The 15,702-nt window shown below is 40.4% G+C and overlaps 1 protein-coding gene across 1 annotated transcript; it reads right to left on the bottom strand.

The window, feature by feature from the left end:
• Nucleotides 1-1,531: 1,531 nt before the first annotated feature.
• Nucleotides 1,532-15,688, bottom strand: hnrnpk (heterogeneous nuclear ribonucleoprotein K). The gene is given in 24 exon segments (XM_034692593.1): nucleotides 1,532-2,461; nucleotides 3,615-3,784; nucleotides 4,253-4,317; nucleotides 4,453-4,480; nucleotides 4,482-4,486; nucleotides 4,947-4,962; nucleotides 5,899-5,938; nucleotides 7,514-7,561; nucleotides 8,131-8,339; nucleotides 8,341-8,390; nucleotides 8,393-8,471; nucleotides 8,808-8,819; nucleotides 8,821-8,862; nucleotides 8,864-8,887; nucleotides 8,889-8,939; nucleotides 9,284-9,397; nucleotides 9,926-9,945; nucleotides 9,948-9,997; nucleotides 11,515-11,558; nucleotides 12,617-12,673; nucleotides 12,965-13,062; nucleotides 13,543-13,705; nucleotides 13,825-13,894; nucleotides 15,550-15,688. Coding segments are annotated over 22 exon segments (1,311 nt in total). The 5' UTR covers nucleotides 13,601-13,705; nucleotides 13,825-13,894; nucleotides 15,550-15,688; the 3' UTR covers nucleotides 1,532-2,430.
• Between the last annotated feature and the right edge of the window lie 14 nt (nucleotides 15,689-15,702).

Below are 15,702 nucleotides of genomic sequence, written 5' to 3' on the forward strand. Positions count from 1 at the left end.
ATAAATTCTGTCATAAGAGGGCAAAACTACGGTGGCCCTGAAGTGCAAATCAGAAAACACAACATAATTTCTGATTTGCAGTAGTGTTTTCTGATTTGCCGTTGGGTTTCCTGACCTGCCGTAGTGTTTTCTGATTTGCTGTTGGGTTTCCTGAACTGCCGTATTTTTTTCTGATATGCCATTGTGTTTTCTGATTTGCCGTTGGGTTTCCTGAATTGGCGTTTTGTTTCTGAATTGCCGTAGTGTTAGATTTGCTGTAGGGTTTTCTGATTTGCCCTAGTGTTTTCTGACTTGCCCTAGTGTTTTCTGACTTGCCGTAGTGTTAGATTTGAAGTAGTGTTTTTTGAATTGCCGTAGTGTTAGATTTGACGTAGTGTTTTTTGAATTGCCGTAGTGTTAGATTTGCCGTAGTGTTTTTTTAATTGCCGTAGTGTTAGATTTGCCGTAGTGTTTTCTGAATTGCCATAGTGTTAGATTTGCCGTTGTGGTTTTTGAATTGCCATAGTGTTAGATTTGCCGTAGTGTTTTTTGAATTGCCGTACTGTTTTCTGATTTGCTGTACTGTTTTCTGAATTGCCGTAGTGTTAGATTTGCAGTAGTGTTTTTTGACTTGCCGTTGTGTTTTTTGAATTGCCGTTGTTTTCTGAAATGCCGTATTGTTAGATTTGCTGTAGTGTTTTCTGAATTGCCGTTAGGTTTTCTGACTTGCCGTAGTGTTTTCTGACTTGCCGTAGGGTTTTTGAATTGCGTTGTGTTTTTTGAATTGCCATAGTGTTAGATTTGCCATAGTGTTTTCTGAATTGCCGTAGTGTTAGATTTGCCATAGTGTTTTTTGAATTGCCGTAGTGTTTTCTTATTTTCTGATTTGATTTCTAATTTACCGTAGTGTTTTCTGACTTCTTTGCCGTAGTGTTTTTTGAATTGCCGTTGTAGTTTTTTTTGAATTGCCGTAGTGTTAGATTTGCCATAGTGTTTTTTGAATTGCCGTAGTGTTTTCTTATTTTCTGATTTGATTTCTAATTTACCTTAGTGTTTTCTGACTTGCCGTTGTGATTTGCACTTCAGGGCCACCGTAAAAAACAGCCAAAGTCCAACAAAGTCTTTAATCTGCATACCATTGTAGCTGTCTGGGATGTAAATGCGTTGAAATAATGGAGTAAATGTGCTGGTGTCATTAACCTAGACACGTGGTTGTCATATATTTGATATGGTACTGGTATGCTTGTGTATTTCTCAACCCACCAAAATATGAATTGCTTCCTCTTAAGTATGCGGACCAAAAAGTGGTGATCGAGACTGATGACTACTGATCATGCTGGGAGCATAAAAGTGTAATGATTTAGCTGCCATGATCAGTTTTTGCCATGTTATGATAGATGTAACTTTACTTATAAAGCATATGAGATGGCAGCTTGACCATCACACTGGTTTTAGGTCCAATGGCATGAGTGACCAAAAAAAAACCTGAACCCCTTCAACTGAATTTGCACAGTCTTTCCTCAACTGGCATGCTCATAAAAGACAAGATTTGTTTCAGTAAAAAGTGGCACCATCTTTATTCATTTTACAATTTGACAATGTGAAGTCTACAGCATGGAGAAAAACAAGTGTAGAGTACAGGAAATTACAGGGACAAATAGATAAGTTCAATATTGGTCAAATCTCCAATATAATGTCAAAAGAAAACCTCAAGCTACAAATTTGTTTGTGAGGAGTTACTCAAATTATTCAGATTTTTTTTAATCATACAGCTACCACAGGATATTCTTAGAAATCTGTTACAGTCCAGTACCGAGTGTGTACACACAAGTCCCACTTAAACATCCCAAATCAAATCCTGATGATAAAATGTCCCACAATTCTTTCCACAAAGCAAAAAACAAATAAAAAACACAACATAATGGTTCAATATGAAAAGAAACGGCTTACATTCTGCTTGGTGCTAATGTTAATGCGTTATAACTGTGTGAGAAGGGACCCCGAATAGACAACAGAAAGCAAACCAATCCACACACACTAACATGCGCACATGCTACACACAGGACAGATCTAAACTGGAGATGCAAACATACAAGTCATTAAAAAACAAAACCATCAAAAATAAAGGTTATGTTATTTTTGTCTGTAAGGAGACTGAAGAATAATTTGATAGATTTGAATGTTAAAAAAAAAAAAAAGTGTATCTGATAAACTAAAGGACTACGCTCTTAAAAATGCAGAACATCTACATTTTGTTTTATGCACAGGAATGTTGGACATTTATTTCATTAAAAAATACAAAAATAAAATTCAAAAAGACACCCACAATCCAGATTAATAGTCTGAAGGGGATATGTTGGACAGGGGCAGAAGGGTTCGGGGTTCAGAAGTTGAGGGGGGTTGGGGAACAGGGGGCAATCTGAGTCTGCTTCAATCTTAGTCCTCCTGGGTCTACAGCAAATGACCAGAGTACTGCTTCACACTGAAAAAAGAGAGAACAATAAATAAAAAACCGAAGAAGAAGAACAATGAAAATCACAAGTCAGTGATGGTGTAAATATATAGCTGAGGGGGGATGGGAGGGAGGAAGGCAGAGCAGGAGGCACAGGCAACAAGTAAGAAAGAAAGACAGGCATAGAGAGTGGGGGGGAGAAGAGTGAGGAAGAGGGGTGTGGTTAGGCCTTGTGCCCAAGCAGGTGCAGCACACTGAAGGGGGAGGAGAGGAAGGAGAGGAAAAGAGAGGCAGGGTTAGTTACCATGGCAACACTACACTACTCATGATACAGCAGCAGCAGGTCTACAGCTGTATGAGCATTCAGGCTAAGCTCTGGAAGCATCAACAAGGAAGTATTGTGTATTAAACGTGCCTACTGGTTGCCAAGGGAGACAGAAGAGGAGGAGCCCGTGCTATTTGGCAGACTGTGATTTGTTGTCGCTTCATCTAACTAAAAACAACAAAATCACTAGTCTTCCACACAGCAGCAGCCAGGGGAAGAATCAATCCACTCCCTGCTTCACAGTGAAACGGCTTAGATGGCAGAAAGACTTTTCACCCCCCTCTATCTTTTATATCAATGGACATACGTGATCGGCAGAGAAACATGCCAATCACATCGACCCTTTACAAAAAATGTATAACTTTGTCTTCTCCTTCACAGCCATTTCATGCAAGAGGAAGGTTTGAACTAGATGCAGGTTGCATTGGGAAGAAAGGAAGGGGGTTAGTGAAGAAAAGACAGCAGGCAACAGGAGAGCATAACCCAACCAAAGTGGGCTAACTAGCATTTGGATGCAATTTCAGGAAAAAGACTAAACATTCTTATGCATTCAAATAAAAAGGGCAGTTTTAATGTGTCATTAATTGTGTTAAAATAAAAATGAATAAGTATTCATCTTTCTTTAAATGTAAGTCTTTGTAGGTCTTTATAGCTTGCATAACAGAAAACACTACAATACAATGGGTTGCATCACACAACTTTTATGATGCAACATAACAGGTGTAATATCAGGCAGGGTTTCCTAAGAACACTAGAGTTTAGACAGAATAAATGTGCACCTATAACTAGTGTGCTAAATCAAAGGCATTCTACATCTAACAGGATGGATTTTTACACAGATGCTGTGTCAGAACTTGCCTGTTCTGTAGCAGATACTGGGCATTCTGGATCTGATCCTGGGTGCCAGTAATGGTTATGATTCTGTCCTCAGAACCTTCCAGAGGCTCATCGATCTTGATGGAGGCTCCAGACTCATGGCGGATCTGTTTGATGCGCTGGCCTCCCTTTCCAATGATGGAGCCAGCCAGCTGTTGGTGGGATACCAAGAAGAGAAGGAGGGGAGGGGGGGGGGAGACAAAACAAGCACGTGGAGCAACACTTTAGGCGTAGTAATACGTTTGTGGTGTGTAGACATATGAAAACACAAAATAGAGATGGGAAAATAAACCCAAATGGAGGCATGACAAATTTAGTAAAAAAAAAAAAAAAAAAAAAAACGTTTCAAATCTGAATTTATTTATCTTTTAAATTAAATGTGAAAAGATGTATGCCACATCCTCAAACATGATTAATGTCAATACACAGAAGACTAGAGTGTCTTTATCTACTGTGGAAGACAACATAATGTATTGTCTTTCAAACTGAAAGACTAATGACTAATCGAATTGCACAGGGCTATTCACAGTGCAGGTAACATAACTACATGTGAAAATGCTGTTTTTAATCTGACGTGTTATGACAGGAAAGAAGGGGTCCTACATCCGTTATTAACTCACATCTTTTGGGATGGTCACTTGAGTGGTGATGACAGGGCCACCAATGTCGTTATAGCCACGGCCCCCTGACGGTTAGAAGAGGAGATGAGGAGCCAACAAGCAGGAAAAAAAGTGAAGAAACAGAACAAGTAGAAAAAAAAAAATCTATATTTGACGTCACATCTCCACACATTGCTCAGGACAATTTTCAGGAGACTCACCTGACTGGTAGCTATCCCAGGAGGAGCTTGTTGTCTGAGAGAGAAAAGCAGAAAAAAAAACCACTGACTCATTGAGACACATGCATCTTTAACATTTAAGACTTAAATTATCAGAATACTGAACTCAAGGTATGTTGGCCTGAAATACATTCTTATATAATAAGAAATAGGAGTGATTTACAAATATACAGTAATCCCTGAATACTTAAAATATGTGTTATTATCTGAGCTGCTAAATAAAATGCCATCAGAAAGAGTTTCAACAAAAGGCAAAATATTGAAGCAAACCAATGAGTGTCACACTAATGTGAGCTACAATGCCCTTCTGCCAATGTTGCCGCTGTGCAGGTCTGGTCATTTTGTCCATGAACATTACATTCAGACAAAATGCTTGACACTACAGTGTGCGTAATTAAAACTAAGGCTTGAACATTTAATGCACAATAAGACTGTATACATGAGAGGAGAAAAAAACAAAAAGGTTCTCTTCTTACCATATCCTCCTCCGCTCTGTGAAAAACAAACAGAAACACAGGCAGGTTACATACAGAACAGCCGATTCCCCTCATCCTTCCACAGATCCCCGCTCAACGGATGAAGGATTGTAAGATCTAATGTAAGATGATGCAGCAGCCTTGTCCATGGAGTAGACTCACTAAAAGCCACCCAGTTTTCAACCATAAGCTAGACTCCTCCTCCTCTCCTCCTCCCCTCCCCTCTCTCCCATCCCCCCTCCAGTCTCTCCTCGCATCTCCATCAGCCTCCATTTTCACCTGCTATTCAGCTGCTGCTGTCGCCAGGGGCAACAGCAATTCAAAGGCTGTTGCTGATGCAACGCAGCAGTATCTGCCAGCCTCTCAGTGATAGCGGAGAGAGAGAGAGAGCGGAGAGAGAAGGAGAGAGAGAGAGAGGAGAGAGAGAGAGAGAGAGAGAGGAGAAGGAGAGAGAGAGAGAGAGAGAGAGAGCAGAGAGAGAGAGAGAGAGAGAGAGAGAGAGCGAGAGAGAGAGAGAGAGAGAAGAGAAGAGAGAGAAGAGAGAGAGAGATTCAGTCTGTCAACAAAGCATTATTTATTGCCTAGCAACCACCATGGCCATACCCCACCCTCTGCACCCCCCCCACAGCCTTCCTCTCTGTGCAGGAGAAGCAGGCTGGCCGTGAAAAGTACACAGTAAGGGAGGGCAATTATAGCTGATTATTATGGGGTGTCTCCGGCGTAGTGGTGATTATGGGCACTTTGGGTGGATGGCCTGCACCGTGGCCAAAACTAGCCTTGTTGCACATCCACCATGTGCACGAGTGACCAGCCTCGGTTTTAAATGTCATCTACTATGATGCACAATTAAAACATATTGTCTGATGCTAATCCACGATTAAGCCTGAGGATGCTGGAGCCCGATGATATGCTAGAAACAAGAGCTGCATGCGTTTAGTAAAGGGTCACTAACCATGTTATCGCTATAGCGATCCGCTCTGCCTCTTCTGTCACTGGTGACGAAAGTGTCATAAAGGGAGGGAGATATGGTGGGGGCAGAGACGGACAGAGAGGGAGAGAGGGGGAGAGAGAGAGAGAGAGAGAGAGACCAGAGAGAGAGAGAGAGAGGTGGGGTGGGGGAGGAGAGAAATAGAAAATGCTTTTACAAAAAAATACTTGACAACATTCCAAAGGAAATTTCTGGTCTAGGTCAAACTGCACACACGCTGAGCAAGATTACAGTATAAACACATTTCCTCTCAGCCATCTCCCACACAGTACAGGAACAGCTCTGACAGTGTTATAGTGAGAGAAGTGACAGGTGGTGGTAATGATTATCAGAGCCAAGAGCTGCCGCTTTTTCAACAAAAACTGAGCTCAAATTAAGCCGAAGCAATGGGTTTGGATTTCTTTGCAGTTTCCATGGAACATACATGTGCGCCTGTTACTGTCATGTCAAACTAACGCCTCAACATGACTTCACATATCAGCGCCCTCTGAAGCCTTGCTGTTCTACGTAGCAGTGTCATTGGCTAGGATGACAGGAATTAATAAGACTCGGGAAAACAACCCCTTATTATCACATTTCTACAAGGATGCATGCCATTACTGTTCAAACACGTGTCAACCACATCTATGGCATTTTGTTTTTCATAATACCTCTGTGTGGACAGCTGACACTGAACTAGAGCTACATCATATTAACATAAGTCTTAGAGCTGCTGAGATGAATCAATTACTGTTCAACTGCTGAATTATGATTTTTAATATCAGTCAATCATATTTCACTACTTCCAGAACTCAATTTACATTGAACACTTTGTTAGAATTTGCCTCACTATGAGGTTTCAGGGAGGCTGTGCTCCTAATTTTTGGAAAACAACTTTTGATGACTGTTCGCTTTCTATCAGCACCTGATCCTCATACACACCACCAATTACATGTTCTCCAACTTAAGAGAGACCAGGAGTTAGTAGCCAGTCAGATAGGTTAATAAAACAGGAAAGAGAGGGGCGTAAACATTGCTGCATTTTCCTGCAAAGCCCTTCAAATAAGTAGAGTGCAAAAAAAGGTAAATGGGGATCAGGGTAAGGTGACTTCAGCAGGCTAGGCCGCTAAAGAGACTTTAGAGAAATTAGTATTTATAAAGGTAGAAGTTAGTGTAAAAGAAAATGATATGACAGAAGGGCAAGCATTTACTAAGAGTGTTATTTTCTCACAATGCCAAGAGAAGGAGATAAGCAGTCACATTCAAAAAATGGCAAACAACCGTAGTAGTAAGGAGGGGAAATGTTTAGGGAATACCTCAACACTTCAACTGAATTTTAACTCATCAGAGCCAATCAGGTCACATTTTATGAATGAAAAATTAAAAGACCCCTCATTACGTCTAAAGGGTAAATGCTACCACACAAGAAGCACCACCCTCTAAGATCAATGAGGAATCATCGCTGCAGTGAAGTACCATTACAGAGCACCTACATATGGCAAGTGCAAGTGACAAAAAGACACCAAACAGTATGAGAGTGTCAAAGTATCCCTGTTCAGAGTATTGGGAGGTTAAGGCAAAGATGGAGGACAGAACTTACTTTGACCTTTCATCAGAGCCACGGTACGAGTCATAGTAACGATCATCTCTGTGGGCAAGATGGAGATGGGAAAAAAGACACGCAAACACACCCAGACATACATTGATGAGCACATACGATTAATGAAATGATTATCATGAATACAAATGTTTTCTAGAGGTGCACACAGTATCCTGCCACATGTTGGGACCACATGCAGTAAACTATGTAAAGCAAGCTTTGTGAATCTGTGAGCAGAATGCACTTCAAAAAGAAATATGAGTGGTTGATGTAGAATGCAGGAGAAATAACAAAGCCAAGACTAGGAACTAGGACTAACTCTAGCATTGAAGGGAGCTTTGAACATATAATATGTCAATCGTTTAAAAACCCAAGAGGTTACGAGATGAAAGGGACTCAACTGAAAACTGATGAGTGATCTCATGCATGTTATTTAGCACTTTAATATTCGGCTAATTTTTTTTACAAGATTTAATCCACATCAGGCATGGAACAAAAAACTCAAATAGGCATCCATACACAATGTAAGGTCTCACGTCCGAGCACAAGCAGAAATAAAAGCCGAGCAGGAGACTGAGACAGAAACAGACTGTACATTATTTCTCTTCACATCTTACCCTCCTCTGTGTTGGTGTCCCAAGTGCATGTTGCGGTCCACGGTTCCCCCCCCGGCCACCAACCCCGCTCGGGTGTCGTGGGAGGAGGAGGGACCTCGACGAGGGCTCATCTCATCGTAGTCCCGTCGGGAGGAAGGCATGGGTACCCGTGCCCCTCTGCTTGAGGGCATTCGGTCAAACCCACGTTCTACACCACTGGACCTGCCCCCCCCGTATTGGGTACGAATTAATAGGCCTGCGACTGCCTCCCCTTTCTTCAACATCACAGTGAATCCACCGTATTCGTAGGTTTCATCGTAGAAGTTAGGGTCATAGGGCTGCGCGCGACCCTTGATTGGAGCCTGAAACAGGGCGACAGATAGAAAATCACACATTAAAGGGCATTCAGACCACATACTTTAAGAGTAAACTTAATTATGCAACGTTCCTAACATGATGTTCTGATGCATTAAAAAAATATATTAATATCAGTTTGAGCCAACTTAACCTGCAAGAATTGTTTTCCATCTGTTTGCATTCAACTTGTCTAGATTGTAAACTTTCAAATGTCTAGGTACCTTTATCGGAGAGATTTCAACTAATACTTTCAATGTTGTTCAAGATTTTAAATTGAATTAAGAAGCAGATACAAACAACAAAAAACACACACACTATGGACCACAGTACAAGATCCTTACTTCGGCAATGAGCCTCGAGCATAGTCTTGATACACTCCACCACCCTCTCTGTTTTTACCGCCGACCAGTACCACGCGGTCCCGTTGACTGAGGACAACACTCCTGAAACAGCTTGATGCTGGTCTTGTGTTTCTGAAGAAACCGAGAAACACAAGGGCACAGGTAAGGAGAAAGCAACAACATGATACTGCAGAGGGTTCCACTACAGAGAAAAAAACAACCTCAAAAGTATTGCACACAGTGTATCACAGCTGTTAAGTGGGCATTTCCACATATGCAAAGGTACATCAGGAAAAAATCTAATATACAGCTTCAGAGTTGACTTGATACAAACAAAAACAATATAAAACAACAACCAGCTGGGATTTAATCTAGTGTAAATGTGTTTGACATCTTCTCACACATTTCAGAGTGTAAACTGTTTAGCAGCTGATTTCATTACTAAGAGCTGATCCAGATCACTCATATCAACATACCTCCCGCAGCTCCTTGATCTTGGCTCCCTTCACCCCAATGATGGAGCCGGCCAGGCTCTGATGGATCAGCAGGCGTAACTCACAGTCAAAGTCCATTCCATTGTACTGCTGATACTGAACAGAACAATACTCTTTTAAATCCCTGGAGCTGTGCTGTACAGACTGTAAGCCCCTCCCCCGCAGCATTCTGTGATATGTGGTATTGGGCTGTACAAACAAAACTGACTCTCCATTTATGTATGATGCAATACGTAAATTTAGTTGAGGTAGAGTATAAAGTTGATGGACAGACGGGTATAACTATAAATGGAGATCATGGGTGGCATACACTTGTATGAATTATTTTTATCTGTGCAAAGAGATTATGATTACACTTATCTATCTTGGAAATGTAGATAAAAACTTATGGCAACAGTACTTTTAATGACATGAAACAGAGTGCGGACACAAGCAATGAGGTTTTCAATTAGTGCATTTTAACCTTTCTACACCACTCATTTGCAAGTGAAAACAGTACTAAATGCAAAACAGAAGGAACATAAATCTAAAGCAAGGACATTCATTTCATCTACAACACAATGATGTTCATTTAGTTTCAAAGTATACCTATGTCTACAGCTGGAAAAAAGAGATATCCCTCACCTCTTCCAGTGTGGGGATATCTTAAGCAGAATTTCTCCAACTGTCTCGATGTCGGCACTGATGCTCAGGATGCTTCATGATTCACCCACCAATGACCAGCCACAGCCACAGAGGGTGGGGATGGGTAGCCAGCAAGGCATCCCAGGAGGAAGGGAACAACATTTCAGATCAGAAATTCATGACATCCCCCTTTTCTGCCAAAGATTAACAGTCCCACCCAGTTTAACAAAGTCACTATTGAGACTAACAGCTGAGTGAACGGTTTAGGTCCAGTGTTTGCTAAACTTTTTATGGTATTTCATGGATTATCCAACACAGTTCTCAGAAAAAATAAGCTGGTTCCCCAAAATAAGCTATGAAAAGAAATAGTCTTTTGTCCAGAGAAAGGAAGAAAAGGGACAAAATAAAAGGGGACCCAAAGAAAAGTGACTGCACTCGGTGACTACTAGAAGGGGCAAGACGGGGAAAGGTGAAGCCTGAGGAGGATTTGGCAGAAGTAAGCACCAAAGGTGCCAGAGAGACCTCTAAACTCTTAAAGCATAGTTTGGTGGATGCACACCACAAAAACTTTGCCTACTAAGACCCCAATTAAGATGACAACACATCTTGTGAAGTCCAGGGAAGATGGATAGAACCAATTATTCAACAATTTTTAAATTTGCAGACGATGATAGTCTGCAATCGTTTAAAAACTGTAAATACATTTTTTTTGTAGTCTGCACCCACCTGTTAACAAAATAAAATAAACAATGAATTTACTGATCAGAGAACTGAGGCACAGTTTGTAAATGGAAGTAGAATGGCAGACGCTGAGGGAGGTTTCAGAGCAGATCATACCATGGGGGAAATGAAGTTTGCCACCACCGGGGTTGATGCTTTTTAGAGGGGTGGGGGAAGCGATAAACATAAAACCATAGAATGCAGAGATGAATGGGACAGGGAGGGATTATCTGTAATTTCAATAGCTCCAGCAGTCAATAACCAAGTTAAGATGAAGCAGAAGACAGGAAGGAAGAAACATACACACGCACACAACAGTCGAGTCCTAGCTTGCCTTTTTGCGGTTCACAATGGATGGACAATCGGAGATTATCGATAAAATGAGGACACCACAAGGAAAGAATGGGATGGTGCGAGAAGCAGGTGAGCTTATGAAACTAACGAAACAAGACCACCATATATCCACTCTGAGGGGGGAGGGAGGTGAAAACGCCAAAGGTAAGAGGATAGATAATCATCAATGAAAATTTAAGAATACAAAAAAAGGAACACGGACATGTTGCACAGATCATAGCAAAGGTTTTAAAAAAGACAGTGGCAGATTGTGGAAAAACCCTGACAACACCAGCCTAAGTTTCAATGTTGACGTGATTTTAAAAATGGCATATAAAAAGGATGTTGACATGGCTTTTACAGGCAGATTTGGACATGAACGCATTTAGGCATTTTGACTCAGGCTAATATACTGTGAGAACAGGTAGGTTAAAATACAGTGACTTGACAGAGGCAGGATGACTATTTATTATTCATCTGGTCTTGTTTGTTTGACCTGTAGTCAGGCAGTGAGAGGGAGGAGCTTAGGGACATACCGCTCAGGCCCACTGCTGTCTGGGACTGACACACTGGCATTGTACTGGGCGTGGCATGGGCAGGGGCCAGGGCCATTCGAGCACAGATGTCAATCAAGTAAGGCGCCCATTTAGGGACAGGGCACGATTATGGACAGGGCCAACCAGGGTGTCAGGTGGGCGGGCGCAGGAGGGGCCATCCAGAACATGGGCAACAGAGGAGGAAGTGGGCAAAAAGTCAACAGTAAAATAATAAACAAGGGAGAGGGAAGAGGGAAGAGGAATACATTTTTAATATACAGGCTCTACACTGTTCAAACGTGACTTTAATTTGATTCTCTCAGAGATTGGTTTGTCAAAGAGAGAAAAGGAGAACATGTGACATTGGAAAATGGGTAATGGTTTATTAAGAACATGGAGATTTCAATGTTGGGGAATAGACCAAAGACAGTGAGAAAGAGGGGTAGAACAAATTGTGGAGGGCTACAGTAAGAGGCAATGACTTCATGAATTAAGAAATGGCCAGGTTGCCTTACCACTTAAAAAATTATCATCATCATCATCATAATAATAATAATAATAACAATAATGAGTTAGCTGACGCTGCTGGGGACCTTAATACAAATCACACTGTGCTTCTATATTCAACTTACAAGAGCAGCAGTGGTTTTACAACAAATATAAATATGGAGAAAATATGACATGGACTTCAGTTCTAAGAGCCAGTTTAGCTAAAGCAATCAAAAGATGTTTATGTAAGATGAAAAAGATAAACCCGACCCTAAAGGGTTTGTCAGAAGGCATGTGTGTGTATATATATATATATATATATATATATATATATATATATATATATATATATTTTTTTTTTCTCTTTTCTTTTTATCTCTACACAGGCATCAGCTAACCACACACCTTCTTTACAAAAAAGGAAAACATTGCCAAATACCAAACTCAGTTATTGATCAGTTACCAAGAGTTAACGTTTGTATGAAGATCAGCTATCTTTTAGGGAGGCTGGGTATATTTTGGGTGCTGAGCACCAGCTAAGAGAAAAATAAAGAATTAAAATAAAGAGGTGAAAAAAGTAAGGATTCAGAGTGTATTAAATAGAAGTACTCACGTCTGTACGCAGGGCTTTGATGTTTTTGCCACCCTTCCCAATTACAGCTCCTGCATTCTGAAAATAGAAAGAATACTTGCAAAACCCAAAACATCACAAATAATTCAGAACATTTAAAAGTGTGGGCATTACAATTAATGTGAGGAAACGCTCACTGAATTTGTGAAGACTCCTTAGTAAATGCTCTTTATTCATTGTCTAAGATGTGATTAGAACATCAACAAGAACACATTCTGAAAAGAATACTATACAAAGAATTGGCAGATTTTGCAGAAGCAAAAGACATAAATTCTAATAATCACATAATAGTTTTTTCATGAATGTGACATGAAAGGGAAGCTGATTTACCTTGCTCTGCAGGAGGATACGAAGCTCAACCATCTCGTCTGAGTTCCTGGAGCGCTTGAATGATTTCTGCTCATCTGCATCCTCAGCAGGGCGCTTACCTGGCATTAGGAGATAAAAACCAGCAATGATAATCCTGCATACATAACCTTCCACAAACTGAAATCAAATACCAAAAAAGGACCCAGATAGAAGAGAAGCACAAAATAATGCTTGTTTTTGTATGTATGAAGACTCTCTTCTCAAAATACATTTTGAATCTACACAGACTGAAAAACAAGGAAAGACAAAAGTTTTTGTCATTCTTTCATAAAAACATAGACAGTTTTACGGGGGAGATAAGTTCATGCAAATGGTGAGGTCCCTGACATGCACACATATTCTAGTGAATCAATAGGAATATGAAGTAAAAGATCTTATTTAAAAATGACTTCCAAAGTTCCAAACTTTAAGAGTGTAAATTACTTTTTGCAATTAAACAAGTTCTTATCCTTTCATTACAGAATAGACACTTTCAATGTACAAGAATCCATCAATAAATTGATGCATTCAGACAAAACAATTCAGAGGCAGTTTTATACCGTTGGTCTCCGTGTTGCTGAATGCAGTGTCCTCTTGCTGTTCAATTTCTGTCTCCATGGTCTTCTGACAGCGGAAGAGACGGGATGAGCTCCTCAGTCTGGGGAACAGGCGATAACAGCAGGAAGAGAGAGCAGAGAACTGGCCCCTGTGAGCTGTGGTAGTCTGACAGCATAGTAACGAGGGAGGAAAAATTAGACAACTGAAGCTGCATGCTCAGGATCCAGCTATTCAGGAAGCAGGGAAGGCAAGTTAGGGGAAAGAGCAGAAAAAACAGCACTCACCGATATTTATCTGAGCGACAAGGGCGTGTTGATAGGTGGAACTAAATAAGGACCAAACAGCTGCTGTGACCTGTAGGGGGGGGAGAGGCTAGATGAAATACTGACATTTTAAATATGAATTAAGGCTCTGTGAGAACAATTTGAAGAGATAGAAATTATATCACACGTAATTTTTTAATTACTTTAAGGCTACCATTTCACTTCAGTCAATCATTATTCATCCACACAAATTATATAACATATTTAATATCCCACTCATAATCACTATTCACGTCAACTTGAGTGTATCATTATGGTATATAATTATAATTTTGTTATATTTGCCATATATTTTCAATTATTAATGTATATTTATATGCATCCCTGCACAAACTATAACTAAATCTAAAGTGTGCAATTACATCTGTAACTACAGTTTTTTTGTTAAAATGTGCACTGTTGCTATATTAAAGGCCAATCCACATCTTGTCTTAATACTGGAAATACTACTACCATCTACCTGTTATGTTAGTTAGTTTTTATTAATGTGTTTCAGTTACTGATGTATTTGTAATTCGATTTAAATGGACAGGCGTTGGTGTCTCAGGTATCAAATTGTTAAATAAACAACTGTCTCGGTGATGATGTACAATGCTTGAGCAAATAGCAATGTCTTCACCCTCCTGTTATGTTCGCAATAATGTTCCTGGGTCAATTTGACCCGGGGCATACTCAATTATCCAAAAGTGTCAGAACCTCAAAAAATCCCAATACACATTTGTTATAATCTAATTTTTAACTTCATTACTAACCATTTAAATCAAGATTTGGTCCATTGGTGTTAATTCTCACAGATCATGGTTCAATGAGGATAATTCACTCGTTTTTCATTAAAATCAATGCTAAAAACTTGTTTTAATGTACTTTGGAAAGCCCTACATAGAAATACAATAGTTCATTCTGACATCGATTTTTGTTTATTTTATTTATATGAAGTGATGTTGATAAATTAACACGACACCTCTTCTGTCATATGCTGCCCATATTTTTATGCTGCATTAAGTTAGTTTAGAAGGCATATATTGCCTGAAATAAACTTTAAACGGGTCAATATAAACAGGAGGGTTAATAATACAGTGAAGAAATGAGCTAATCAGCAGCTGATGAATAAAATAAATAAAAGATGAATGAAAACCGAGAAAGCGATCATACATGACTACAACACTGGTATCCTCTAGGGCTGTTTCTTGACATACAGCACGACGCCATGTCTACTTGGAGTACTCTGTAGTGAATACTGACACCAGATATGAAGTAAGGTGAGTTTCACGACGACGATGACTGAATCGAAAGTGAGATGGCCTTTCGCTAAGCTAACCGAGGCTGAGCAGCTAGCTTGCTAGCCTGGAGGGAAATGCGTTAGCTAGGAGCTTCGTCGTGTGCATGTGAATTAGCGATCTCTTCTACAGTCGGTCGTCTTCATTTAAAACCCTTAGAAAAAGCATTCAATACAAGGATACATAAGGACGTGTTACTGATCTGACCGGGATGGTAGACGTTACGGATCGGTTGACAACAAGGCGCAGTTGGAGGTATTCATGGTAGCTGCTGGCTAATTTCGCCATGTTGCCATGAATTCGGATGAGCACAAGGGGAGCTGGGCAGGCCACAGCTAATTTAGGCAGCGTTACACTGAACAAGAACAATTAGAGTGACCACATCAGAAAAACGTATTTTCTAGATTACCTGAGCCCTTCAATGTAACAGGGCAAAATGCTGCAGGAAAGAAACCCGGAGAATGTCGTCCAAAACACAAACCTGCAGTGCTACGCCTCACTCGTCCCTTCTCTTCTCTACCTAACCTGGAAATGCACTGAGTGAGCACCACGTCCCCTGATT

Source organism: Notolabrus celidotus, chromosome 9, assembly GCF_009762535.1.
Source record: "Notolabrus celidotus isolate fNotCel1 chromosome 9, fNotCel1.pri, whole genome shotgun sequence".
NCBI lineage: Eukaryota > Metazoa > Chordata > Actinopteri > Labriformes > Labridae > Notolabrus > Notolabrus celidotus.